The 24,379-nt window shown below is 52.1% G+C and overlaps 10 protein-coding genes across 10 annotated transcripts; 7 read left to right on the forward strand and 3 right to left on the reverse strand.

Annotated features, from left to right (window-relative positions):
* The first annotated feature begins 525 nt into the window (after positions 1–525).
* On the forward strand, positions 526–1,604 carry BDV17DRAFT_272387 (uncharacterized protein). Its single transcript, XM_073758884.1, has 2 exons — positions 526–773; positions 831–1,604. The coding sequence occupies exons 1-2, from the start codon at positions 578–580 to the stop codon at positions 1,073–1,075; spliced, it is 441 nt and encodes a 146-aa protein (XP_073612154.1). The 5' UTR covers positions 526–577; the 3' UTR covers positions 1,076–1,604.
* Positions 1,605–2,463: 859 nt separating this feature from the next.
* BDV17DRAFT_272388 (uncharacterized protein) lies at positions 2,464–2,686 on the forward strand. Its single transcript, XM_073758885.1, has one exon. It carries the CDS (start codon positions 2,500–2,502, stop codon positions 2,668–2,670), a length of 171 nt encoding a protein of 56 aa, XP_073612155.1. The 5' UTR covers positions 2,464–2,499; the 3' UTR covers positions 2,671–2,686.
* Positions 2,687–2,695: 9 nt separating this feature from the next.
* BDV17DRAFT_272390 (uncharacterized protein) lies at positions 2,696–3,916 on the forward strand. The gene has a single exon (XM_073758886.1). The coding sequence runs from the start codon at positions 3,073–3,075 to the stop codon at positions 3,286–3,288; it is 216 nt and encodes a 71-aa protein (XP_073612156.1). The 5' UTR covers positions 2,696–3,072; the 3' UTR covers positions 3,289–3,916.
* Positions 3,917–4,149: 233 nt separating this feature from the next.
* On the forward strand, positions 4,150–6,013 carry BDV17DRAFT_272392 (CRAL-TRIO domain-containing protein). Its single transcript, XM_073758887.1, has 4 exons — positions 4,150–5,059; positions 5,106–5,147; positions 5,197–5,296; positions 5,352–6,013. Exons 1-4 carry the CDS (start codon positions 4,253–4,255, stop codon positions 5,885–5,887), a joined length of 1,485 nt encoding a protein of 494 aa, XP_073612157.1. The 5' UTR covers positions 4,150–4,252; the 3' UTR covers positions 5,888–6,013.
* Positions 6,014–6,313: 300 nt separating this feature from the next.
* Positions 6,314–7,006, reverse strand: BDV17DRAFT_294549 (putative endoglucanase; the record flags this gene model as incomplete). The annotated part of the gene is made up of 2 exons (XM_073762856.1): positions 6,314–6,871; positions 6,926–7,006. 2 exons carry the CDS (start codon positions 7,004–7,006, stop codon positions 6,314–6,316), a joined length of 639 nt encoding a protein of 212 aa, XP_073612158.1.
* Positions 7,007–8,840: 1,834 nt separating this feature from the next.
* Positions 8,841–11,328, forward strand: BDV17DRAFT_272400 (cytochrome P450). The gene is made up of 6 exons (XM_073758888.1): positions 8,841–9,602; positions 9,665–10,518; positions 10,583–10,608; positions 10,667–10,751; positions 10,817–10,980; positions 11,065–11,328. Exons 1-6 carry the CDS (start codon positions 9,308–9,310, stop codon positions 11,225–11,227), a joined length of 1,587 nt encoding a protein of 528 aa, XP_073612159.1. The 5' UTR covers positions 8,841–9,307; the 3' UTR covers positions 11,228–11,328.
* A 701-nt stretch (positions 11,329–12,029) lies between these two features.
* BDV17DRAFT_272402 (uncharacterized protein) lies at positions 12,030–12,918 on the reverse strand. The gene has a single exon (XM_073758889.1). The coding sequence runs from the start codon at positions 12,282–12,284 to the stop codon at positions 12,036–12,038; it is 249 nt and encodes an 82-aa protein (XP_073612160.1). The 5' UTR covers positions 12,285–12,918; the 3' UTR covers positions 12,030–12,035.
* A 1,130-nt stretch (positions 12,919–14,048) lies between these two features.
* On the forward strand, positions 14,049–16,259 carry BDV17DRAFT_186576 (uncharacterized protein). The gene is made up of 4 exons (XM_073755039.1): positions 14,049–14,827; positions 14,893–15,155; positions 15,215–15,834; positions 15,908–16,259. The coding sequence occupies exons 1-4, from the start codon at positions 14,139–14,141 to the stop codon at positions 16,091–16,093; spliced, it is 1,758 nt and encodes a 585-aa protein (XP_073612161.1). The 5' UTR covers positions 14,049–14,138; the 3' UTR covers positions 16,094–16,259.
* A 304-nt stretch (positions 16,260–16,563) lies between these two features.
* BDV17DRAFT_284023 (major facilitator superfamily domain-containing protein) lies at positions 16,564–19,067 on the forward strand (the record flags this gene model as incomplete). The annotated part of the gene is made up of 9 exons (XM_073760460.1): positions 16,564–16,687; positions 16,776–16,873; positions 16,992–17,055; positions 17,104–17,205; positions 17,288–17,602; positions 17,653–17,813; positions 17,869–18,081; positions 18,114–18,210; positions 19,015–19,067. The coding sequence occupies 9 exons, from the start codon at positions 16,564–16,566 to the stop codon at positions 19,065–19,067; spliced, it is 1,227 nt and encodes a 408-aa protein (XP_073612162.1).
* A 521-nt stretch (positions 19,068–19,588) lies between these two features.
* BDV17DRAFT_284024 (serine hydrolase FSH) lies at positions 19,589–20,409 on the reverse strand (the record flags this gene model as incomplete). The annotated part of the gene is made up of 2 exons (XM_073760461.1): positions 19,589–19,711; positions 19,774–20,409. The coding sequence occupies 2 exons, from the start codon at positions 20,407–20,409 to the stop codon at positions 19,589–19,591; spliced, it is 759 nt and encodes a 252-aa protein (XP_073612163.1).
* Positions 20,410–24,379: the final 3,970 nt, after the last annotated feature.

Genomic DNA, 24,379 nt, shown 5'->3' on the forward strand with positions numbered 1-24,379 from the left:
TGGGGGGGCAAATCTAGATCTAGTCCGGTCTGGTGCAAGCGAAGTGGAGGGTAGCATCGACTAGTACGTTTCTGTTTATGGGTCAATCGCCATTCTCGTGAACCCCTCGATAAGGCGGTTTAACCCGCCGCTTGGTGGATTGTGCCTGAGTCACAATAATCCTTGAATTTTATCAACATCTAGTTGTCCTAGAGAAGGCAGAGCGAGGGCACTGCGGAACTCATACCAAAGTTGAAAACGACAAGCTCTTTTCCCGGCCAGTAACTGCCCTTCCTAAACAAACCAATCATCACACCCTGTAAATGTGATCCAACTGCATAGCAATTGGACCCGGCGCTTAGAGGTCTGGAACCTTCCAGGAATTTGTCTTGTCGATGCATCTGTAGGCGCTGGGGGCGGGCCGATCCTCAGTGCATCTGGGGTTGTATGTACTCCGTAGGCGCCCGTATACTCGATGCGGAGCAAGGCGCTTCCATTAATAGCTTCAAAGCACTGGGACTGGGTATATAACTGCTTTATTTTCCGGGTCAATCTTGAGCTTCACTCTTCATCGTACTCGAGGTATTCGATAACTACCATGGCATCAATTATGTCACTTCAGCGAACTTTACTCTACCTTCTCTCGCTCTCTTCATTATCGCTCGCTAGCAATCAAGATATTCTCGAAGACTCCGACCGAGATACCTCAAGTCTAAATTCATTATCCTCTCATGACTCTCTCGTCCTGGTCACAAAGACCGTCACTTATGACGAACACCCGTGGCCAACGCAAGGTGAGTCCTCCCTCTCCAAGTTTCAGTAGGAAACCATCAACTAAGTCTCCCTCCCAGTCGTAGAACTACCCAGCGCCCCGACATATTTAAACAACGACAGCCCTACCTTCTCCTGCCCACCGGCCCAAAAGGAATGCAACAACAGCTGCATCCCCACAACCCAAGACTGCTGCTCTGCAGCCGAGCACTGCTTCCCAGGCGACTACTGCTACCATCATCAAGGCTCAGTCCGATGCTGTCCCGAGGGTTTAGCATGTTTCCAAATAAGCGGCGACGTCTGCTTCGAGCAGAGGGTGCTTTGATATGAAGAAGTACACATCATTGCAGAGGTTGAGGTCGACGTGAACAGGAAGAGCAGCGACAACGACGAGACACAAAACAAAGCAACCACACTTACATCGTGGGACCTCCAGTCGTCGATCCAGACAACAAAGACAAGACTTACAGTGACGGCGTCATATCCCGAACAAGGAAGATTGAGTTTCGCAGCGCTTAGCGGGAGGATACTCGAGACGGCGACGAGTTTGTCGTCCGTGCTGGATGCGGTTTCTACGAGGACGATGGAGGGCGCGGCGGTCGCTACCCCTACGCCTACGGAGACAGCGGAGTCGTTCCTGGGCCTGGACGGTTTTCGGGATGGAAATGGGCAGGTTGTTCTGGGTTGAAGGGGGATATTTCATATTTGAATGTATTCTTAGCGCATTATATCCCAGGTCGATAGAGGACATATGCATATAGCTAGGAGCTGGTCTTCTAGTCCACGATGACTATACCACGGCGTTTGGTGATGTGTGGAGCAGAAATATATTTTTTGAGAGTTAGGGACTTTTGCCAGGACTTTGGTGTGTGCAGACTCCGAGACTCTGAGCTCGGAGACTCGGCGACTGGCCATCGGCAACCTGGGTAATAGGTTGAGGGGGAGGGGGATAGCTGTTAGACGCTGAAAGAGGTCCAGGGAAGGGGACTGGTTGACAGGATCAAACCGAGCGCCGCTGAGCTCGTTGATGGGCTCATTAGTAGGGGGCACGTCAAGGCCACTGGTTGCTGCGTTCCAGTCCCAGAAATACCGTATCCCCGGGAACTACCACAATTTAAAGAGAGTTCTATTGAAATTGCCATTAGTATCTGGCCTGGGCCCGAAATAGGGCACTTGCAATGTGAGACCATGTCCATTTCAAGGTAGAGCGACATACAACCCAATGATAGTAATAAACAGAAGCTTGAGACTGTTTCTCCGCTGGATATACAGCCTCTTCTAGAATCTCAGTTAGCTGTGGCTCTGTAGGATTCCACCAGTCCTACTTTTTCGAGGCGTCGAGTCAGGTACTCATGGCGTCGAGAATACTCTCGAAGACCAGTGTACCGAAGGATTCTTTAAGTTTGTGATTATGCACAGTGACTCCCACGGTGTTCGTAGTATTCTTGCCTGTTCTGCGGCGTTGCAGTAATTGACCAATTGAGCTTGAAGTATCTCTTCGTATATGCGAAGTAAGATGAGAACAAACAAAACTTTGGATATCAGTATAATTGACCACATCCAATTGGTGATACCTTCAATAGCGGAGCCAGGAAACTTTCGCGGCTTTTCTTCGACTTTTCCTTGTACATAAGAGACCCTCGAGACTTGGTATCAAGCGACTTCACTTTTCATTCATTAAGGGACACTGTTGTGTTGTGGAAGTGACAATGGTCATCGCAGCCTTTACCGGATTCATAGGTTTCCAATATGCACCAACTGGTTGTCATCGGAATTTTTGCAGTGTGCTGCGGTATTACCATGGCATTGAGCTTCAACATCTTCAACAGGCGCCGCCGATTGAATGTAGGTATTCGACTGCCTCGCTATCTATTACTGAGCATCACTAATATCACTATCCACATAGGAGTTTCTTCCTAGCAGCCCGCTGCATGTGACATTTACAGTCAGTCGTATCTCAGTCTGACCTCAATCAGATGATTGATTCTGACAGCCATCAGCGCGAGGAACTTCTAAGCAGACTAATGGAAATCTTCGAGCGCGCGATCCGGGAAAGCGACGGGGTGTTTCCAACACATCTAGCAGGTAAGGTGAGTCAAACCGCTTGAGCTAATCCAATCGGCAGTTGTAGTAACGAAGTATGAACTTAGCTAGGATATATTGTGTCCGAGAAATACACAGAATTCGTTTTCAAGGGCAGCTGAACTAGCACCACACCAATCAGGCTAATAAATCCTCTACACGACAAGCATTATAAATACCTTCTGGACCCTCTACGAGCTTTCCTCCCGAGTCGAAGAGCAGCATATCATCCGCCAGAAAATGCAGACCATCCTCGCATCCACATCCACTGACCCTATAGCGGTGGACGTGGATAAACTGCTCTGGAAGAAAACAGTATACCTAGACTCGTCCATTCACGAAGTCCTCCACATGAAGGGCGAAGTCCTGGATAGTATACGCGCGACTAGGAAGGAGATTGTCCTGGGGCGGTATCGGATTCCTAAGCGTGGGTTGAGCACAGCTATACCATATTAAAGCCATACCCGCGACCAGAAATCAAACTCCTCGTTCTCCCGCTTCTAGCGGTGGCGGAGATCGAGAGGCCGAAGGGAATGGAATTTGTTTTTGACAGGATGGATGTCCCGATGACGGCTCCGAGGGGCAGGTGAAGTTGGTGCCGTTGAGTAGGTAGTGGAATCATCAGGTATTAACGTGGACATTTCTATTGAATTTTAATCAGGCTCTGTAGGGCGGGTAGAACCAGAGACTCCAGGATGACCCACACTTGCAGCAGTGCAGTTCGAATTGTGCCGCGGCGGTTTCAGGAAGGCGGGGGTCAAGTGAAACGAGCTCGGCATTTAGACAGGGTTGTGGCTCTGATTAGATCTGTGACGAACACCCCAGTCATTGGCTAACAGCCATCAGTATCCGTTGCAGCTGTCGAGCGAGAGTTGCTGAGGGGTAGGCAGGGGGTATGGTTCGACAGCCGCGTCCAGTTCCATGGATGCCCGCCTTTCCTGGAACATTTGGGTGTTGACAATTGTAACTGACCAAATATTAGGCAGCGAGGTCAGTGTTCCCAGCCACGGCTGTATCAGATGTCAAATGCCAGCCTCTCTACTCTGAAGGCCATAAGAGCACGGGATGGCGCGTGCGCTGCAAGAGAAAGACGAATGACTTCACTTGGAAAAGGAGGAGAAAGTGCGGACCAGTCTTGTGCAAGAACCCTGCCAACATCAAAGACATCCTGCAAGACGCAGCCAATGAAGGCAACGTGGCTGGCTGGGAGGGCGTCAATCAGCGAACCGAGGTGCCCGACGCCGGCGGACGGTGGTTCTGCGGGGATCGTTCGCTCTTTTGCTCCTGACTGACTGACGCGCCCACACAGGGGTCTCCTTCGTCAAATGTGGCGATAACAATACCGACCTCTTCCCGAAGTGATTCTCAACCTCAACCTGCTCACCGTCTTCGCAATATACGGCATGTCGGCCGTGGAACGATGATGAATCCGCCCAGCTCCAGCGTCCCCTCGGGATTCTGGGGAAATCTGTCGCCAGACCAGGAAGACCGTCTGCAGCAGCTCTGGACGCTCCTGCTGCATCTGGCCGAGGCCTCGTCGCTGGGCGCCCTGGAGCAATTTGTCCGCGTCAACAGTCTCGAACCAGTGCGCTCGTCACTCACATCGCTCTCGCGCCCGCCGAGTCGTCGCAACTCGCTATTCACCCGGACGGACAGCGCCTTGTCGAAGAAAAAGAGCAACCGAGCCTCTGTCCCGGTATCCGTCTACCATACGCGACTGCTTGAGACCCTTCGCGATGTTGGCCTTAGCGCTGTCCAAGTGCGCAGCGTGCGCCGCTTCCTCGCCCAAATGGCGCCCGAGGACGTCCGGTTCGGAATCTTGACCGCGGCGAAACATGAACACCCGGACGTTTATCTCCTGCGATTCCTGCGCGTGTCGGAGTGGGATGTGAATCAGGCGCTGGTACATTTGCTGAATGCGATCGTGTGGAGGTTGAAGGAGATGCAGGTCGACAATGTCCTGCTGCCGCGGGGAGAACTATACGCGGCAGAGAATGAACAAGACCTAACGAATCCGGACAAAGCCGGGGAAGCGCGGGGGTTCATAAATCAGATTAGGGTCGGCAAGGGGTTTGTGCATGGAGTCGACAGGATGAATCGACCGATCGCGATCGTGCGCATACGGCACCACCATCCGGGGGAGCAGACCGAGCAGGCCCTCAACCAGTTCATCACTCACATTGTCGAGTCTGCTCGTCTGCTTGTGTCGCCGCCGGTGGAAACTGCAGTATGTCCTCGATAACTCATTTCGGTCGCCGACTAACAGTTCTCAGACAGTGCTCTTTGACATGACGGGGTTCTCGCTCGCGAACATGGTACGGTAGGCCTTCAGGAACAAGGTAAAAGCTGGCTAATCCTGCCCAGGAATACGCCCCGGTCAAGTTCATCATCCGCTGCTTCGAAGTATACTACCCAGAGTGTCTCGGAGTCTTACTGATACACAACGCCCCTCGCGTATTCGGAGGTTTGTTCCTGAAGCGTAGTATCCTTGACTGACCAGGCCTCGCTGACAAACTCAGGTGTCTGGAAAATCATCAGGCCGTGGATGGACCCAAGAATCGTAGAGAAAACGCATTTCACTCGCTCAGTCGCAGATCTGGAAAAATTCATCCATCGCGACCAGATCATCGCCGAGCTCGGGGGCAACGAAGACTGGGAGTACGAGTACACCGAGCCTGACCCGAACGAGAACCAAGCGATGAACGATAACGCCACTCGAGACTCCTTACTCGCCGAGCGCCAGTCCATCGGCGAAGAGTTCCTGTCCGCTACATCGCGCTGGGTCTCAGCAGCGCGAGGTGGGAATGCGTCCGAAATGGAAGAAGCGACTGAGCAGCGCGAGGAGATAGTAGACCAAATCCGCGCGAACTACTGGGATCTGGATCCGTACGTGCGAGCTCGAAACAACCTCGATCGCACGGGGGTTATCCAGGAGGGTGGCTGGATCGAGATGTACCCTGAGCCCAGGATTCCGTTGCCAGCGCAGATTCAGACTGCGAAGGTCCTGCAGGTCGAGCAGGTCCGAAGAGCCCAGGTGAAGCTGGTCAATGTCTAATGAGATATGATATGATCTTCGTCGATGTATTTACTACTATTAGCCTTTGTATTCTACTCTTAATGGAAACTTTCTACAATCTGACTTGTGCTGATTGGAAGGAAGCAAGACGTATTTATTCTGCGAGCTTCATAAATGATGTAGAGACAGATAGTCAATGGCAGATGACGGTCCCAAGCAAGTCCACCTCTTGCAGGAGCCGGTAAAAACCCGATATCTGGGAGAAAACCTTGAAAAGGACAAAGCTCGCAGACAAGAAGGGAAAAGGCATCCTCGCCCCGTCTGGGGACAACCTCAAGTACAGTACAGTAAAGGGATAGAAGACAATTTGGATCCCTGACAATAACAAAAGGCAAAAAGAGAAGCAGAGAGACAGAACACGCAGACACCACCAGAACCCAACCCAGAAGAGGATCAAACCCCAATCTAAACAGGCACCGCTAACCCCCCACCAACAGAGATAACCGCGGCCTCAACAGGCCCAACAACCCCGGCACCCCCCATATGCTTTCCATCACGCAAATCCTGCCCCCTAAGCTCCGGATGACACTCACAAGTCTTCCACTTCCCGCCCGCAATCCCGGGACACTGAACCGCCTCAAACTCCACAACCACATTGTCCCCAAAAACCCCCTGCCCACCCATGATATCAAAGTGGTGCTCGTATCCATGGGGGTTAAGATTGCCAGGGTTGGGACACCACATCTCGTTGCCCACGAAGGGGCACAGGTTAGTAACCATCACCGTGATGCTCTTACCGGTTTCGCCGCCGGCCCCGCACGTCTCGCAGGTTGAGACGCCTGTTGAGGTTAACTTGTAGCAGGTGCCGCAGCCGCCGCCGCACCAGTGCTCCATGCCGCCGCTGTCAAAGACGGATTGCGATGCGGCTGCTGTATAGACGTTGTGCGTTATGCCGTATTGCCAGGTGTAGGTGCCGCTTTCGGTACCGCACCCGCAGGCGCCTTGTAGGCCGTCGGAGTAGTGCTGCGGTTTGTTAGCTGGGGAGGGAAAGGTGTTTGGAGAGGGTTATAGACTTACAGTCGTAGTTGCTAGGCCTGCGCTAACCCTAATGCCTTGGGTGAGTGCTGCACTCGCGGCGAGGAGAGGAGTGTAACGCATGTTGAGGTTGGTTGGTACAAGGAGGTAGATGGAGGTACAGTAGATGGGTGAGATGAGAGTAGAGTGAATAAAGTGAGTATATTAAAGATTAAATAACAGTGGTAAGAGTAGTAAGATAACCCGAAGAAGCTGAGATGACTTTGTCGAAGTTGCACTCGTTCGTCAAGGTACCTTTCGGAGGCAGACCGAAGAGATCGGAGAGACGACAGAGGGAAGAAGAGAACGAACAGCAGCAAGAACGGAGGGGTCCCTTGTAGTCGGAATTCCGACTTCAGCCCTACATAGGGCTGGCATCCTGGAGGCCGCGTGGACAATTGTAATAGACTTCAGGCTCCATTGTCCAGGGGAGGTAAACAGCGCGGACGACGATGAGGACTCGTTCGGAATCGACTACCAATCCTCATACCAAAGCCTAAGGCAGTCGAAGCCAGAGCCAGAGCCAGTCAGATTCAAGATGTAGAGCGTTGCGGACGAAGCTATCGCGTGTTCGCATATTCCGCCTGCTCCCATTGAACCGGGATGAAAGCGATGCCATCTTCCAGAGTACTCCACGACACGCACTGCCTGCCCCGTGAAATCTTGACAGCGATAAGGTTCGCGGAGATCCTCCGCAGCCAACCACAACTTCAGCAGTGAGGATGCCACGCGGCCCCTCGTGGAAAAGCGTTCCTGACGACACGGGCTGCAGGCGCCCCCCGGGGGGTGGATGAAATCCTTGCTCTCGGATGTTCTCCGAGATCGGTCTCGCGACAAGACGCCGTGAGCCAGACCCACCATCACATTTCCACGCTCTGCCGAGGATGGTTCACCAAGATACTGAGCACGATGAGAGCCCAGACTCTCTGCAGCCTTCTGTAGCTCACAGGAAACCGGAGGCTGGAGATGAGGCGCAGCACTCGTCGCGAAACTTCTGCGACTGTGACCCTTGGACCGGAAGATGCCTACCCACGACAGATGAAACCTCAAGTTCGAGCTTCATGTCTGCCACATTGCGACGGCGACTGTGCCAGGTCGTATTCAACTGCGAGAGAGTTGCGGCGTAATCGTTGCAGCGTAATATGTCTCAGAGTTTGAGATAGAGTTGAGGATCTAGGACAAACGTGGTATAACACGTGAACCGGCGCTGGAATCCGCCCGTTCTTCAGTCAAAGTCTAATACGTGGAGATGGCTCTCTGGTTTCGACGCGATGGTCAAGACCATTGAGATCGGAAATGTGGCCTGGCCGCAAGCTCAAGGTTGTTATCTCTAGGGGCCCGTCGCAGGACTTCGACGCAGTTAACGAAGAACCAGATGGAGGTAGATTGCGACGGCAACTCGCATGACATGGTTCCAGATGCAGCGGAGAACGCTTGGGCCCAGACCCTAAGGAGGACGTTATAACCTTATTATAGCTTGAAGAGGACCAGCTGCACAGAGTATGTTCGAGGCCAAGTATTCTCTACTCTGAGTAAGCTCTCCAGATAGTGCAAATAATAATGACGAGACTTGCCAACGAGTAAGGGTGAAGGTTAAGTCATTTCTCTCTCTGTCTCTTCTCCGAAGGTCTAGGCCTTGCGCTTGTGATCGCCATATGATCGCCGGTTCGCTTGTGCCTTGTGATAGCAGACAAACTTTATGCAGCACAGTTGGGGTACATTTGAAGCAGATGAAAGTGCCCTGTGCAGAACCTAGTAGTGCATATATATGGAAAACGATTGGCTCGGCTGTTACTGCCCGAGATTCTTCAGACCAGAGCATTGTCCTCTTCTGTCCGCATCCAACGCTCGCGACTCAGGAGTACAACAATTTTCTCCTTTAAACGGCAAATGAACACCTTGATCAGTGATGTTCGTTGCAAATCTCAGCTATCGGATGCTTTCCAGCTGGCAGCGTGCCGATCGATATGTGATAAACCCACTGCACTCTGCAGAGATTACTTTGAATAATTCGCACGAGGATGAACAACGTTCTCCGACCAGTCTCAAGACGGCAAGACTCTAGACAGCTAGTGGGAGGCCGGCTGCAAGCTGATGCAATCCCAGTGGTCGACACCAGCCGCTGTGGAGCGCGGGCAATGATTTGGTGGAGAGGAACGGACCGTCTGGCAGCTGTCAAACCCTGTCATTGCAGGACACTTTTGACAGAAGAGCAAGCATGCAGGCTGGACTGGTGTTTCATTACTCGCCGGACAGGTGGACACTGAACAGTGCAGTGGACAGCGGGCACCCTCCTGCCGTGGCCCAGTCACAGTGGCCACAAATCTCATTTCCACGAGCAATGCAGACTGTCCGTGCTCCAGGAAGAGTTCGTGGGCAAAGCTCATGATAAGAACTCCCCGTCCCGGCGACCTGGTTCTCGGATCCAGCTGCAGCTCGACTCTGTACATCGTCACCATGGAGTTGCTGCGTTTGCTCCTGGACCACCCCTATGCCGCGGCCGGGGCGGCGGTTTCAGCCTACCTCGTGTCGATTGTGATCTATCGACTCTACCTCTCGCCCATTGCCCATTTCCCCGGCCCCAAGCTCGCCGCCTTGACGGTGATGTATGAGTTCTACTGGGAGGCTGTGCGCAATGGGCAGTTCACATTTCACATCGGCGAGTTGCACAAGAGATACGGTGCGGCCTCCTCACATCCACCTCCTCTGCATTCTGAAAGCCTACTAACCCATGCCGCATAGGCCCCATCGTGCGCATCTCGCCGACCGAACTGCACGTCAACGACCCAGACTACTATGAAGTCATCTACTCGCACAACAGCGTCCGCAACAAATACCCCTACTACCAGCGCACCTTCAACGCGCCGTACGCCCTTATAACAGCAGAAGACCACCACCGGCACCGCCTCATCCGCTCTCAACTAAACCCCTTCTTCTCAACAACGCGCATCCGACAGCTCGAGCCTGCCCTGAAGAAACTTGTCGATAAACTATGCCGCCGCCTCGAGGAACTCAAGAACACCGGCGTCCCCGTGAACATCGAATACCCGCTCACCTGTTACACAACGGACGTGATAACCGACTACACCATGGGCGCTGGGTACCACTACCTCGACGAGCCGGACTTCATCCCGCAATGGCACGACATGCTCTGCGGGACGGCCAAGACGCTTGTCTTTGTGCGGCCGGTGGCATTTCTCCTCCCGTTGCTCGTGTCGATGCCTGAGTCGCTCACGGCGTGGTTGAACCCAGGCATGGAACTGTTCTTTGGATTCCAGCATCGTTGCCGCGCGAGAATCGCAGAAATCGCAAAACGACATCGACTATATGGCCCGCAGGAGACAAAAGACGGGCGCCAGACCCTCTTCGATAATGTGCTTAGCAGTAATCTCCCCGAGCAGGAGAAGAGCGAGGCGCGGCTCGCGCAGGATATGCAGGTTTTTGTGTCTGCGGGCGCAGAGACAACGGCCAAGGCCATGAGCTATATCTTATTTTACCTGCATAACCAGCCCGAGCTGCTGAAGAAGTTGAAGGATGAATTGGCGCCGTTGGGCAATGATCCGCGCTTGGTGCAGTTGGAGCAGCTTCCTTACTTTGTGAGTTCTTTGCTTCAGCGGAGCGATTGAGAATGCAGCTGATAAGTCTGATTCAACCAACTAGACTGGCGTGATGCTCGAAGGAATCAGGTAAACCATCCATTCATTACCATACAAAGCAAAGCAAACAATTCCTGACCGCGCCCAGACTGTCGTACGGCGTAACAGCCCGACTCCCCCGCATCTCGCCGCACCAACCACTCACGTACAAGGACTGGACAATCCCACCGGGGGTAAGTCGCACAGGCCTGGGCTTCCAAAGTGCACACGAAACTTTCACTAACAAATCGGCCTCCAGACACCCGTCAGCATGAGCTGCCTTCTTATGCACCACGACGAATCCATCTTCCCGGACTCCTACAAGTTCGACCCAGAGCGCTGGGTTGACCCCGCCGAGAGGAAACGGCTGGAGAAGTACATGGTTGCGTTCTCGAAGGGGTCCAGGATGTGTATTGGGATGCAGTACGTTGCCTCCTTTATCCTCTTTCCCACTATCGGGTTGTAAACTGTGATGCATTGCTAACGTAGTGTTTCTTTTGTCTTCAGTCTCGCCCGCTCGGAGATTTTACTCGTGATATCCAGCCTCCTCCGCCGAATGAACTTCGAGCTCTTCGAGACGACAATCGAGGACGTCACCGTCGTCCACGACATCTTCATCCCCTTCGTCAAGATGGACAGTAAGGGTGTCCGGCTCTTGGTCAAGGATTAATTGATTGATTTTGCTCGCTTATTGCCCGGTAGCTTTCTGTTCGTGTTTGTCTTCTGGTTCGGCGGGCTGGATTCGAATTCTAATTCAAAGCACATGCTCGATAAAGAAAAAGCAATAATAACAAACCATTCCATGACCTGAAGTTTTCACTTTCAGTTCGCTTTTCACCCTTGCTTCAGCTTACCTGCTTGCCGGCCCATATGATCCGTGCAAATTCCCGAGTACGTGGTCCTGGGTCAGCTCAGCAAGCGTATGTGACACGTCTCACCCTCTCGGGTGGCACGAGTCGGGGAGTAATTGAAGACAGGTGCAACGGTTCTCCACAAGGAGCGGTGAGGGTAAAGATCGATCAGGCCCTTAGAGACCTTTCTGAGGATTGTTTGTGTTTGGGATCCCCATGCTCGGCGCTGCGTGGGGATTCGCTTTCCAGATTTGGCGTTGCGGCGCATTGTGTAGGATGTTCACGGATATGTTTGTATGAGATGACGATGAATTTAAAAACCGCAGGTAATGACATTCAATCATTTGTCGGTGGAAGGCGTAAGTGGTGGCAAACTATTGTTTATGCGACGTAGGCGGAAATGTATATAAAGGAGGCAAGTGGAGATGAAGCCTTCAGGATCGACGGCCAGGTCGAGGAGCCTCACTTAATGTCTTTTAACCTTTGGGATGTGGAGGCGATGTCCGGAATCTAGAAGACTGTAACTACAAGCCCTAATCCTATGATCACCAGATATCGACCCCATCAACACCTCGGCGCGGAAGCGTTCCATAGCTACTAGATAGCTATAACTGGGACCAGCCCAGATTATGTGCAGATCGAGAAGCGCCACCATCCCCGGTCTTTAACCGCAGCAACAAACCACGATCGTTGGAACCATCTTGTATCTTTGTCAACAACGGCAACCAGTGTGTCCGGGTCGGGAGGAAGTCTGAATGGATTCGAGGTGAGGGCCGATAACGCCACTAGACGAGCCCCGAGACTACCGTCAAACCTCAGCGGTGCCAACCACCACTCATGGTGACCAGGCACTACAAAGTTGCGTGCGTATTCCATGTACCCAGAGCTAGAACCCACTATACTTTCAATCCAGAATACGCGACAGTTGACCTACATGAACCGTAATCTCCCTCGTCTCGAGATCGTCGTGTGTCAATACGAGCTGGGATGGCCGCGGGCAGTACTAAGTTTGAGAATACGGATTCTGGGCATCGTTCATTTCTAGAGCGTACACGGGCTCGGAATTCTCACTCTCGAGAGGTAAAACACGGCGAACTTGTCCTCGGACTCGAAAAGGCCCTCAAAAGGAACTGGGAATGCCCGACATACATGCGGCGGGACGATAGATCGCATCCTCTGAGTCAGCTCTTTCAATTGTAAGATGACATCCCTTCGTCCCTCTCCGTTAACGAGCTCCAGACCAAAGGTTATCAAGCGACTGTTCTGAAACGAGGTCGGTCGCTGTCACCTCAAACACGACGTCGTAGCAGCTAAGGCCGTTAATGCCGCAGCAAGTTGGATAGCATCTTTCTCGACTCAAAGGTATTCACGCCGCCAAGCAACGACCCTGGCAGCAACTTGCAAGAGTCGTCTAGAAGGAGAATCTCATGCAATAAAAGACTCCAACGTGGTTTATTGCTGGATGACCCTATTGCGCCGCAAAAGCCAGCACCTTGGCCTTGAAGCGGACTATTACGTCGGTGGACATGTGGTCTACAGAGTACTACATTGCGACGAGGACTAATTGTCTAGTTCGCGGCCCTCGATGACGTTGAGGGAGGTTAGGTTGCACTCTCTTTATTTGGAGTTGCATCCTTTGATGGCATGATTGCTTATCGTTAATTGTTATTGATTGGACCATCACCAGGCACTAGGGAGGTCAGTGGAGATCGCGAGGGGTAGTGCCGAGCCCAGACTCCGAATCAGGAGCCTGGACTTGGAACTTGGAGGTTTGAGACACGGAAACGGGCAGCGGGATCGACAGAGGCCAAGAGACGGAGGCCGTGAGACGGGATTCGGAACTGAGAGAGCCGATGATTGCTGTGCTTACTGCTTACCTAGCTTCCTGTGGACGCCTTTAGGCTCCTCGGCTCTTCGATGATCGAGCTTTGACTGCGGGTGCGGGCGATAACGTGTGGGTATACAAGTGAGCGCGGACCAGATGATCAGATAGTGATACATATCTGATGGGCCGCTGTCATCCATGATCTTGTCAGCCGTCAAGGAGGGAGAGCTTGCCTACTGCTTAGATAGGGACTTTCTCCAAGGCAAGGCACAGAAACAAGAAGGGGTTTCACCCCCACACCACCCTGGTGGCTGTAGACAGACCATCTTCGCTAGCCGTTAGGGCTTCTGCTTAGTGCCTCCACGTGATGTGACGAGATGGGGTCTTCTTTGATCTCCAGGATCCCGTCACATCCTGGACGCGTCAGGGGCTGCTTCTCAGAGTTTCGAGTCTTTCTTCAGTACAAAGAGATTGCGGACTCCTTCCTTCACATCCTCTCGGCTTTCAGCTCCTCTGATCTGTTTTCTTTTCCCTCATTGCTCCCTTCCCCTCCGGCCGTTCCCGTTCCCGTTCCCGCTCCCGCTCCCGCTCCCGCTCCCGGCCGGCCTCATCCAAGAGCCCACAATCGCCATGAACGGACGAGGTCCGTACGGCTTTGCCTGCAGAGTCTGCTACAAGGCAAAGTCAAAATGTGTCAAGCTGCCGGATGGCTCTGGATGCGATAGGTTTATTGCTCTCTCGCCGTCATTGCTTGTCCGCCTCACTGACTTTGCAGGTGCTTTCGACTTGGCAGGGAATGCCTGCCCTCCGACTCCCTCAGGAGGCGTAATATCGCCCAATACTATCATGAGAATCAGTTGGAGGTGTTGGGAACGAGAATCAACGACCTCTCTGCTATCCTACATATGATGCAACAGCACCCGATGCAGATGCAGATGCAGATGCAGATGCCGCTGCCGATGATGATGCCTCCGCCAACTGCCATGCTTCCGTCATCGACTCCAAACCCGACACCATCACCATCTCAACCATCTGAGCCCCTCTTCCCACCGCCGCAAGATTCGCCTGCTACCATCAACGATGACAAGCTCAAGCTACCGGAGCGGGATGGCGACGAGGCATTGGCAGACTTTCGTCAGCGCTTTGTACAATTCTGCCCATTCGTCTATTTGCCACCCGACATGTCGGCCGACCAGTTGAAGCAGAAGAAACCCTTTCTCTTTGAGGCTATTCTTGCGGTGACTGCTCGCGGCATGAAGGAAAAGCAGGCCCGTGCAAAGCACATCAAGCTTTTAGCGGCGAATGAGATTTTGATTTTGAACCGCTCCAACCTTGACCTGTTGATTGGCTTGCTGACCTACGTAGCCTGGGGTAATGATCATCGTGTCAACACTATGAATACCATGCCTCGCCTAATGCATCTGGCCTTGTCCGTCATGGATGCCCTCCACCTGCATAAGGCAGTGCCCCTGGGCTCGCATATGATGAGTGAGTTGGGTGGGGGAGATCTGTGGCCGAAGATAGCACGCCTCGGCAACCAGGGTTATTTAGAGGACAAGCGTGCATTGTTGGGTTGTTTCCTCTTGAATTCATTGCAAGTGTGCCCTGTACAGACTGCGGAAGTCTACCCCAGCTAACGGACGCACTATTCTCACATAGTTGTTCGATTTATTTTTCCGAGTTGAGTCCGATGAGCTGGACGCCAGAAATGGCGGATGCTCTGCGTACGCTGGAGGAGAATCCTCAATGGTACGGCGATGTGACGTTGGTCGCCCATGTCCGCATGCAAAATCTTGTGCAAAAAGTTAGGCAGGCCCGCGACGAGCAAGAAACGGGATTATCCATTCCTTTTTTTACAAAAACATTTAGCTCGCAGCTGAAGACTCTTCAACAATCCTTCCCGCCAGACATTCAAAAGGAAGGCAAGTAACCTTCCAATGCTCTTCCATGGGTCTTCTCATTGACATATCTTGGATTGCAGAGCACATCATCGCACACAAACACTACGTTGAACTGATCATACACGAAACGGCTCATACGGCAGATACTCGTCCTCTATCCCGCGATAGCACGCCTGGCGATGGGAAACCAATAGGCGTGGAAGCGGTAGAGTGTATGTGGCATGCGCTTCTGGCAATTCGCTCTTGGTTAACTTCATATGACAAAATCACGCCGGGGGATCATGTGGGATTTACGGTCATGACTTGGGGTCAGATGTCCTTGGCCTTGGTAACGCTTCATCGACTGTCGACCCATCCAGCCCCTGACTGGGACAAGGAGGCTGCTCGCAAAACGGTCAATGTCGTTGACGCTATCAACTTGATTCGGGACCGCATCAAACAAATAATTCCCTCGTCTGACGAGGGGCTCCCTGATGATTTCTGGCAACAGGTTGGGTGGCAAACTGACGTGATACGGGACTGGATCGTGAAAAATTTGGGAATGGAAGGGTCCAAAAAGAAAACGCCTCTCGACGCTATTGCTGCATGCGAGTCTGATGAAGCGAGTGATGCTCCCAATGATGCTGCCGAGGAGGATGACACTTCTGGTGTCGTTGATGCCCCTGAGCCTAGCTCAGCTCAAGCCCCTACTCCTGTTCAAGCTCCTGCTCCTGTTCAAGCCCCTGCTCCTGTTCAAGCTCCTGCTCCTGTTCAAGCCCCTGCTCCTGTTCAAGCTCCTGCTTCTGTTCATACTTCGGTCCCTGTTTATGCTCAGCGTAATGCGCCATCGGAGTGGATGCCGATGGGCTCATCCTGGGATACCATTGAAGCCGGGCGTCAGCCTCTTCCACCTCTTCAACCGTTTCAGTACCCTCTTCAATATAGCTATGGGTGTTGGCCGAGCATGGCGTTGCCGATGAACGACCCGCAAGGAGGCATGCAGTATTAATTCTGTGCATAACTTTGGAAATCTCTTTGAGTCATGTCACCGAGGGCGGGTTGGTCTGAAGGAAAGCTGGTGCAGGAGGCCGGGGCAGGGTGGCACCCTTCGTGACGGGGTAATATGGCGTTGGTTGGTTGTATCCTACACAGTATTTTCTCTCCTGTAAATATTGGCACTGTTGACCAGTACATGCTCTTTGGGCTCCTTCATTTGTTTTGGAATATTGGTGATCTGATAACTATGTTTCTTTGCGGCTGACTGCTCTCAGAGTATCAAGACGGAGTAACTCTACCGGACTTTCTCGTCCCCCTACCTTGAAAGCTTGACTTCGAGGAACTCACCGACCCTCTCGCGCGCGCGCCGCCGGGGACTGCCACCGACCGGCCCGTACCCCTTTTCCAGCTCGTCACCATTATCTTTCCGGTTCCACGCGCGTACTTCCTCCTTATGCTTGACTCCTCCATTGTAGCCACGGCTATCCCCCAAATCACGTCCCGCTTTAACTCCCTTCTCGACGTTGGCTGGTATGGTAGCGCGTACCAACTGGGATATGCTGCCTTCCAGCCAATGAGTGGGAAGCTGTATACCTACTTCGATATCAAGGCAAGCCCAGCTAGATTATCTACTATTGCAATGTCCTGTTTACCATGCTAACTGAGTAAAGACAACATCCCTCTCCTTCTTTGCCGTCTTCGAGATTGGATCTGCGATATGCGGTGCCGCTACCTCTTCCAAGATGCTCATTACTGGGCGCGCAGTGGCTGGGCTGGCTGGCTGCATTTGGTATGATGACCGGTACTCTCACAATTCTCTCCGCCTGCGTCCCGCCGCGTAGATAACCACTGGTCATGGGGGTAAACATCTCATTCGGACAGCTGGGGATTGCCTGCGGACCTCTTCTCGGAGGAGCATTCACTGAGAGAGTGTCGTGGCGTTGGTGTATGCTTTCCGCCCTTGTACCGTCATAGCAGTCCTTATTTTTTGCAGGTTTCTATATCAACCTTCCCGTTGGCGCAGTCGTCTTCGTTCTTCTCCTCTTCTACCGGCTTCCGGGACAGCCAGAAAGGCCACGCCCTCGCGAAGTCCTTCGTACTGCGGTTAAATCACTAGACCTTGTCGGGCTCGCTCTCATCGCACCCGCTGTGATGATGCTCATGCTGGCAGTGGGGAGGCAATCAGTATGTTAGGGAAAGTTCTCGGGTTATCGGCCTCTTCACTGGATCGGGCGATACGTTTCTGGTCTTCTTAATATGGGAGTATAGCCGCGGGGACAGCGCAATGATCCCATTTTCTCTACTTAGACAGCGTATTGTCTGGTCCGCTAGTACTACCATGTTCTTCTTCTGCGGCGTTCTGTACCTTGCCAGTTACTACCTCCCGATCTATTTCCAAGTGGTGAAGAACGACACAGCTCTGATGAGCGGTGTTCATCTTTTGCCCTGGATTTTTGCGCAAGTCCTCTTGGCTTTGACAGCGGGCGCTATGAGTATAAATACCCCCTATCAAACTGAAGTGTTCCGAGCTAACGAGAGATAGTCCATCGGTTCGGCTATTACCTCCCGTCAATAGTGATTGGGACAGTCCTTACAACAGTTGCACACGGTCTGTACTCTACCTTCGATAGCGCGACCCCAAGCGGCCGCTGGATAGCATACGAGATCCTATATGGTGCCGGTTCCGGTATGACAACGAGCATAGTAAGTCCTCACTCCCTCTCCGTCCACTCTCTAAACAAGCGCTATAAGGTGCAAGCCCTTTATTGCAATTCCAAGTCTTATTGCAAAACCCCAAATACCAACTGTCATGGCCATCGTTATCTTCATGCAGTTCCTCGGCGGAGCTATTATACTCTCTGCGGAACAGAAGGCTTTCAGCAATAGCCTCCGTGATTTACTGACTGAACATCTCCCAGGCGCTAATGTCGACGCGATCATTGCAGCGGGGGCGCGGTCAATTAGAGATATTGTTTCTGGTGAACAGATGTCAATTGATTGGAGGATTATACAACGGCGATTCAGCGCGTGTTCTACTTGGGCGTTGGGGTTAGTGGCGCGGCGTTTGTGTTTTGCTGGGGGCTGGTATGGAAGGATATTCGTGAGAAAAGGGAAGGAGAAACGGAAAAATGGAAGAAACGGGACGTTCGACTGAAGAGGCTGGGCTTGAGAAGAAGCCTGAAGCAGAGTAGCAGGAGGCAAACATAGAAGACATGAGTACGCATCCCAGGTAAGGTAGCTCCTCTGTGTTTTGGTTGAAGAGGAGCGATGGGATTGCATATATCTTTGATGTACCAGTAAATAATATACATAACTAGCATTAATTGTTCTACTTCATCTCAAGCATTCGGTACCTCGTATGCCGAATTCACCCAACAGTGCTATCCCGTTTAAAGTGTCGAAGAGACCGGCGCAGAAGATGGTTGACTTGCATTCGCACAGTAAGGCCTAGTACTTCAGGCCAGGCCTTCTTCCCCAGATTGAATTGTTATTGTTCTAGCAGAGGATGTCATATTACGCTGGGTTCACTACTGGCGGATGTGATGCATGATCGATCTATCTCCCATATCTTTCACTCAGGCATCCATATTCCGGCATCTGGATGGACAAAAGTATATGTATACTTGGACACGCCTTCTGGATTTCGTAATAGTTCCTGTTAAAGGAAAGCAGCCCCAGGCCCTGTAATTTCGTTAATCCAGAATCCAAACGCGCACAGACTACAGTGCGTGCAGCACGACATGAACCGGGTGTGAGAGCTGGGTTCCGGGACCCGGAGACCTGGGGGGAAAGAGAAGTTGTGCTTGAAGTTATACACAAAATTACTGTACAGCAAGCTCATATTCGCAACAGTTCCTGCCAGCGTGCCGTTGTGCAGGCGGCAAGTGACAGAACAGCGAACTAGATTCCGGCGCGGAGGCATGGGCACAGGGCATGGGCAGTAGTGCAGCAGACTAGTGCGTGCATCGGTTTGCCTGTGGGACAAGCCGCGTGCCTTGGCTGGTTAGATCCGACCTTGTAATGATGCATGATTAGTGAGTGGAGTTTCTACATTCCGGAGCGGCTTTCGGGGGTGGATTCCGTTCGTAAAATCCTTAGTCTCCCTCAGCAGCTTGGCTTGAATTTTGTTATTGGCCAAAAATCACTGTCAGCTGGCGCAGTTGTTGATCTTCTAACATGGCGGGCTACGCACTTGCAAAGTAGGGTTCAATTCTCGACGATCGCTCTTGGTAATTGGCACCCCGGCCGAGGATACATACCGAAGCGCCTGCCGATATTGTAGGAGTATTATACATTCCATGCAATCACTTAGTCCAACGAGGTAGCGAGCTGTACTACTGTCTTTGTCATGACCGCAGGGTAAAGCACAACGGATTTATCACAAGGTAGTAAAAAGGAGCCAATACTTGAGTTGGAAAATTTTTGTACTTGGAAAGAAAAACCTTCTACAGTCTATACCAAGATGCCTTCTTTCATCTCTATTCAATCACACCCGTTTCCTGCGCAATGTCGAGTATGGCGTCGACAACGGTCACGACGTCTCGACTCCGGATCGGCACACGATGCCCCCCATCCCACTCAACAAGTCTCGCACTTCCGCACTCGCAGCCGTAGCTCAGTAATTCCGGTGCATCGGTAAGCCAGGGTCATTTGTCCCATGAACATGAATCGTAGACATATGCAGATGTAGAGCCGGTTCGTAGCCCCCGAGGTCAGATGCTGCAAAGGACAACTCATCCTGCAGCGACAGGGACACAAGCGGCGCCCTCCCGGCCAGCAGGATCGCGAATCTGTAATCTATTGTCTTCTGCAGAGTGTGGCAATTGTTCTGCTGCTTAAGCAGTAAGCTAGCTGCCATCTTCGCGCCTTGACTGAGCCCTAGCAGGCCGATCCATGTCCCCGTCCCTCCGACGCCGTTATCATGCTCCATAGCCGCTTCTATACTCTTTTCGAAGCTCGAGAGAACGATCCTAGAAGCTATCGGTGAACCTGATATCGGAACTGCCCCGCTGCCAGAGCCTCCTGTGGCATAGCCCGGCGGAAACCAGGCTCGGAATGGACCCCATTTCTCGTAGACACTAACGTCTGGCCCGGGAGTTGTGTAGAAGGGTGCCTCTGCAAGGACAAGGCGGAAGAAGGGACCTAGTTGGACACGAAGGGCGCGGCACTGACTGCGGGATATGCGAGCGTTTGTTCCACCGCCATGGAGGCAAACTAGACGGGGCAGACGGAGTGTTGTGTCCTCTACAGACCTGACCAATGTACCCGGCGTAGGCCAGCGTTGTGGCCTTTCGAGCATATTGGGGTTCGGGATTGTTAGATGCGCAAACAAAAGGATGAGTGTGGATGTGGGATGGGAGGTACGCAGTACATCCCTGGTCCTGATATACCGGTCCAGGGAACACTGTTACTATGCACGCTGTCTCATACAATGGTATTGTTCCGACGTTATCTGGCTGGAGGAACCGCCGGGCTTTCGTTAGGCCGCGAGAGATGGGAAGAGTTGACCCTGCACGGCGAACATAGTTCTTGCATTTTACCGAAGTCCAAAGCTGTTCATCAAAAGAGAGGAGCCAAGTTTTCTCTGCTTCAGCTCCGGAGTCCGGAGTTAATTTGTGACACGCGGCATGCCGAAGAATTGAGATACCAGCAGCTGGTCCGGATACGTACCTGAAGAAACTCCGAGAACAGGCCGCCTGTAATCTGTAAAGCTTAGATAGCAGATTTTGGCTTTTCAAACAGCCAATGCACGACCGGTAGTGCTTGTTCTACCCTAATGCAGCTGTTTATTATGTTCTGCTTCTTCCTCGTAGCCAATGTCAATGCGTAGTTTGACGGGCCATTGTTCGCCGGCGAGTGAAATAAGACCCTACTTATTTTGGCTTGTAGATCAGTCCCCGAATGTAGAGGTGCAGGCTTCTTTCAGTAGCCTCTGGTACCCTGGTGCTCTTTCGTATTTTGACAGCATGGGGTATAGATACCCGTAAGCAGACTACTATTTAGATACGCTGCCCATATATCTACAGTTTCTTGCGCAATGTTCCCAAAGGCGCCCACGACACGGCCCGCCCGTCAACAACCAGGCTTGGCTTGTGAGGAGTGTCGGAAACAAAAGGCACGATGTGACCGGGCGAATCCCCAATGCGGTTCTTGTATGATGACTGGCCGGGTTTGCACAGTCAACCACAACCGCCCCCGCCGGGGCCCAAATTAGGGCCAAATTGAGGCACTATACTCCCGACTGGGTATATAGCAACCCCATTCCTTTACTTTTACATAAGATGCTTGACTGACGTGGCCTGGCTGTATCACACAACACGGAAGTACTCGAGGAACAAGTGGTGGATCAGCTAGATGCCATACATCCTGGCGACGCAGGCGAGCAGGGAAATACTCAGCACAGTGAAGAAGTCAGCCGGCGCTCCAGTGAAAGTCTCAGTTATCAACAGAGGTCGCCTCAATTACTGTTATCTCCTTACTCCGTCATCTCCAACAGTGCTGGGCGCTCTCTGTTAACAGCCACAGTAGCCCCGCCGCCCAGGACGCCGTGCGTAACAGATGTCTCACCCGCAGCCTGGTACCAGCCACAGAAAAACTCCAGACTGAACCCTGTCGAAGCTGACCTGTACATATCCCAAGCCCCGGCCCGTCGAGAATGCTGGCTAATCTAATCGGAGAGACCAGTTGTACTTCGACCGCGTGCATCCCATTGCGTCATTCCTCCACCAGCAGCGGCATTATGCCCGTATTCAATCAGAACCAGATTCCTTGAGGCGGAATTGATTTCGCTCTGGGATGCGGACGGTTGCTGCAGCCTTGTCCGCTCAATTCTGTTGCCTCGCTGGCTCCCTTTACTCCGAGACAACCAGAGCGTTACGCGAACTAGATACAGTAGAGAGAATTCCGCCACTCGAAGAAATACAGGCGTTACTTCTCCTAGCCCATTATGAGCTTCTGCGAATGGAGGAGTCGAAGGCTATTGTGACGGCTGGGAAATGTTTTCGGCTAGTCCAATTGGGTCGATTGCATGATACGGATGCATATATCACTGGGCTTCCAGGATGCGACGTTCAGGAATTTGCGACCACCGAGGAGAGACGGTGGACATTCTGGGTGACATATTGCTTCGATCGATTCCTGAGCTCGAGGCATGACTCGCCGTTGACCTTACAGGGGGAAGCGGTACCTCTCCATCCATGGCTTTACCGTGGGAAACAGTAGCAGAAAGATAACTAACAAAGACCATAGAGATGTGTCCGCCTCCCTGTGCATGAAAGTGCTTTTTAAGCCAGCCAAGTCCCCGAGCTTCCAATGGACTTCCTCCACGAAGCAATTGCCACCAGCGGACAGCGGCCTCTTCCTCCGTTTGGCGAATGCATCGTCCTTGTGACGCTCTTTGGACGGGACATGAGTCTCCGCCGCATGGCTCTTGGCATCAATCCTTCCGGAGACACGCATAGGTTCTGGCTTTGTCAGAGAGCGCTGGCGCGCCATCGGCGGACGAAGCCGGCTCTGGCCCTGGGGCTTATCTCGTCCGGCTGGGTTGATTGATCCCGTGGTTGCTTTCATCTTCCTTTCTCGGGAGGGCGATCATACTGTATAATGAAGAAACTTCAATCATTGCTTGCAGGCAGACGTTCGCGGGTCTTGACGAGCCCCAGAATGCTGGGTCGGAACCGCTCAATCGAGGTCCCAGCACAGTGGGTAAGGACATGGACGGACAAACGGCAATAATGGAGGCCGCTAGTGAGTTTCTGCAGCTTGCTAGGATGATCTGTCCGATTAATTGTTTCAAGGCAGGTACCGTTCGCCCTGTACCGGTCGGGTAATGCTGATTATATTCATTTACCAGGCGCACCCTTTCCTTCCTGACCCAATCTCCCGCGCTGCTGCATATCTAGCAGGGCTTGGTCCTGGTTTCTCGGACGGCGGACCCCTCCGACCTGCAGCCGATGTCGAAGAACTACGGGAAATGCTGCAGGGTCTGCAGGTCCTGAACAATTTGCAAAAGAAGTTTTGGTTGAATTGGACTGTGCTGACATAGGTGGTCTGGGTCGTGTCGCACCCAGACATTCATTCTAGCCTACATTCTGGGGTTTGTCCCTGATCAGTTGTTATTTGTTTATATATTATTGTTCTTGTTCTCCTTTATCTCCCTGGTCAACTAGGAATACAGAAGCTTCACCGCAAACATAGATTGATACTAAAGCAAAGGAGACATTATGGGTCTACCGACAAATCGTTGTCGCCAGTAGCCATCTCCCTTTCCGCTGGTGTCAAGGTCTGCAAATGTTATACTCAACATTGAAAATGGACTAATGGCCTGGAGACTAGACAATTCCTCGGCTGTTTGCTGCATACATCGGATCCACTACGGATGTATCCACGGGCGTCTGCCCGGATTCCTGCGGCACAGAGCAAGTGGGGTTTAAATCGGCGAAATCCTAGCTCAACTTAGTTTGCCCGTTCAAATTCTGTCTCAATGTCATGGTCCAGCCTCTTTTCCTCACCGAATCTTTTGGGTGACTTAGATTTTAACCAACCAAAGGACAAAACTGGAAGAACTTTTCCAAGGGAGCTGCCGGAGGATCCATGTGTACATGGCCAACCCAGAGTCGACTACTCGGTCTACAGAGCACGGCTGTACACCGCAGGATCCGAGACTACATAACTTGATTGCCGAAAATTAACTAACCTATTATAGACATTCTCTGTGCTACTCGAGACATTTCAAAGTCCCTCTATATTATTGACGCCTAATTGCTGCGCTGCGCCCGGCCCACTGATTATTTCGCCCTGATGCACCCTACGCTTTCTAGAAGGCACCTCTGGTTCTATATAGTAATAAGGATCCCTAAACCACACCCAGGCTCTATATATAAGCGTGCCTATTACCCAAGCAGATAATAAGATAAAGCCCTCTTAAATAAAGGGGGGTAGGCTTCCTTTAATATCGCTGCAGGGAAGTAAGGACTATAACTAGAGGGGATAGGGGTATACCCTAAAGTAACAGGCAAGATACACCTATACCCTGGAATAGTCTCTACAGAAGACTTGAAAGCATACGCAGATGGGTATAGAATGGAGATACAGTACCAGGATAATACAGAATCACTCTGTATTTTAGTATAGGGTACAGCCGAGCAAAAAAGCAGGTGGGTTAGGTGCAGCCGAGCGATTAGGCGATATTTTTGAGGAATTGGTTCCGCTACAAGGTATGGATATGTCGCCCGTCTTGTGGCGCGGCGCAGTGGGTACTTCACGTAGAT

The sequence above is a fragment of the Aspergillus undulatus genome (genome assembly GCF_047715775.1).
Source record: "Aspergillus undulatus strain CBS 261.88 unplaced genomic scaffold BDV17scaffold_55, whole genome shotgun sequence".
In the NCBI taxonomy this organism is placed as follows: Eukaryota; Fungi; Ascomycota; class Eurotiomycetes; order Eurotiales; family Aspergillaceae; genus Aspergillus; species Aspergillus undulatus.

Excerpts from the sequence above, each read along its gene's own strand:
- BDV17DRAFT_272387 (XM_073758884.1), top strand. The coding sequence starts at position 578 with ATGGCATCAATTATGTCACTTCAGCGAACTTTACTCTACCTTCTCTCG. Across the intron at positions 774-830 it reads ACACCCGTGGCCAACGCAAG|TCGTAGAACTACCCAGCGCC; the intron begins GTGAGTCCTCCC and ends TCTCCCTCCCAG.
- BDV17DRAFT_272388 (XM_073758885.1), top strand. The coding sequence starts at position 2,500 with ATGCACCAACTGGTTGTCATCGGAATTTTTGCAGTGTGCTGCGGTATT.
- BDV17DRAFT_272390 (XM_073758886.1), top strand. The coding sequence starts at position 3,073 with ATGCAGACCATCCTCGCATCCACATCCACTGACCCTATAGCGGTGGAC.
- BDV17DRAFT_272392 (XM_073758887.1), top strand. The coding sequence starts at position 4,253 with ATGATGAATCCGCCCAGCTCCAGCGTCCCCTCGGGATTCTGGGGAAAT. Across the intron at positions 5,060-5,105 it reads CGCCGCCGGTGGAAACTGCA|ACAGTGCTCTTTGACATGAC; the intron begins GTATGTCCTCGA and ends AACAGTTCTCAG. Across the intron at positions 5,297-5,351 it reads CGCCCCTCGCGTATTCGGAG|GTGTCTGGAAAATCATCAGG; the intron begins GTTTGTTCCTGA and ends TGACAAACTCAG.
- BDV17DRAFT_272400 (XM_073758888.1), top strand. The coding sequence starts at position 9,308 with ATGATAAGAACTCCCCGTCCCGGCGACCTGGTTCTCGGATCCAGCTGC. Across the intron at positions 9,603-9,664 it reads CGAGTTGCACAAGAGATACG|GCCCCATCGTGCGCATCTCG; the intron begins GTGCGGCCTCCT and ends CATGCCGCATAG. Across the intron at positions 10,519-10,582 it reads TGGAGCAGCTTCCTTACTTT|ACTGGCGTGATGCTCGAAGG; the intron begins GTGAGTTCTTTG and ends TCAACCAACTAG.
- BDV17DRAFT_272402 (XM_073758889.1), bottom strand. The coding sequence starts at position 12,284 with ATGGAATACGCACGCAACTTTGTAGTGCCTGGTCACCATGAGTGGTGG.
- BDV17DRAFT_186576 (XM_073755039.1), top strand. The coding sequence starts at position 14,139 with ATGATGCAACAGCACCCGATGCAGATGCAGATGCAGATGCAGATGCCG. Across the intron at positions 14,828-14,892 it reads TGTTTCCTCTTGAATTCATT|TTGTTCGATTTATTTTTCCG; the intron begins GCAAGTGTGCCC and ends ATTCTCACATAG. Across the intron at positions 15,835-15,907 it reads AAGCCCCTACTCCTGTTCAA|CTCCTGCTTCTGTTCATACT; the intron begins GCTCCTGCTCCT and ends CTCCTGTTCAAG.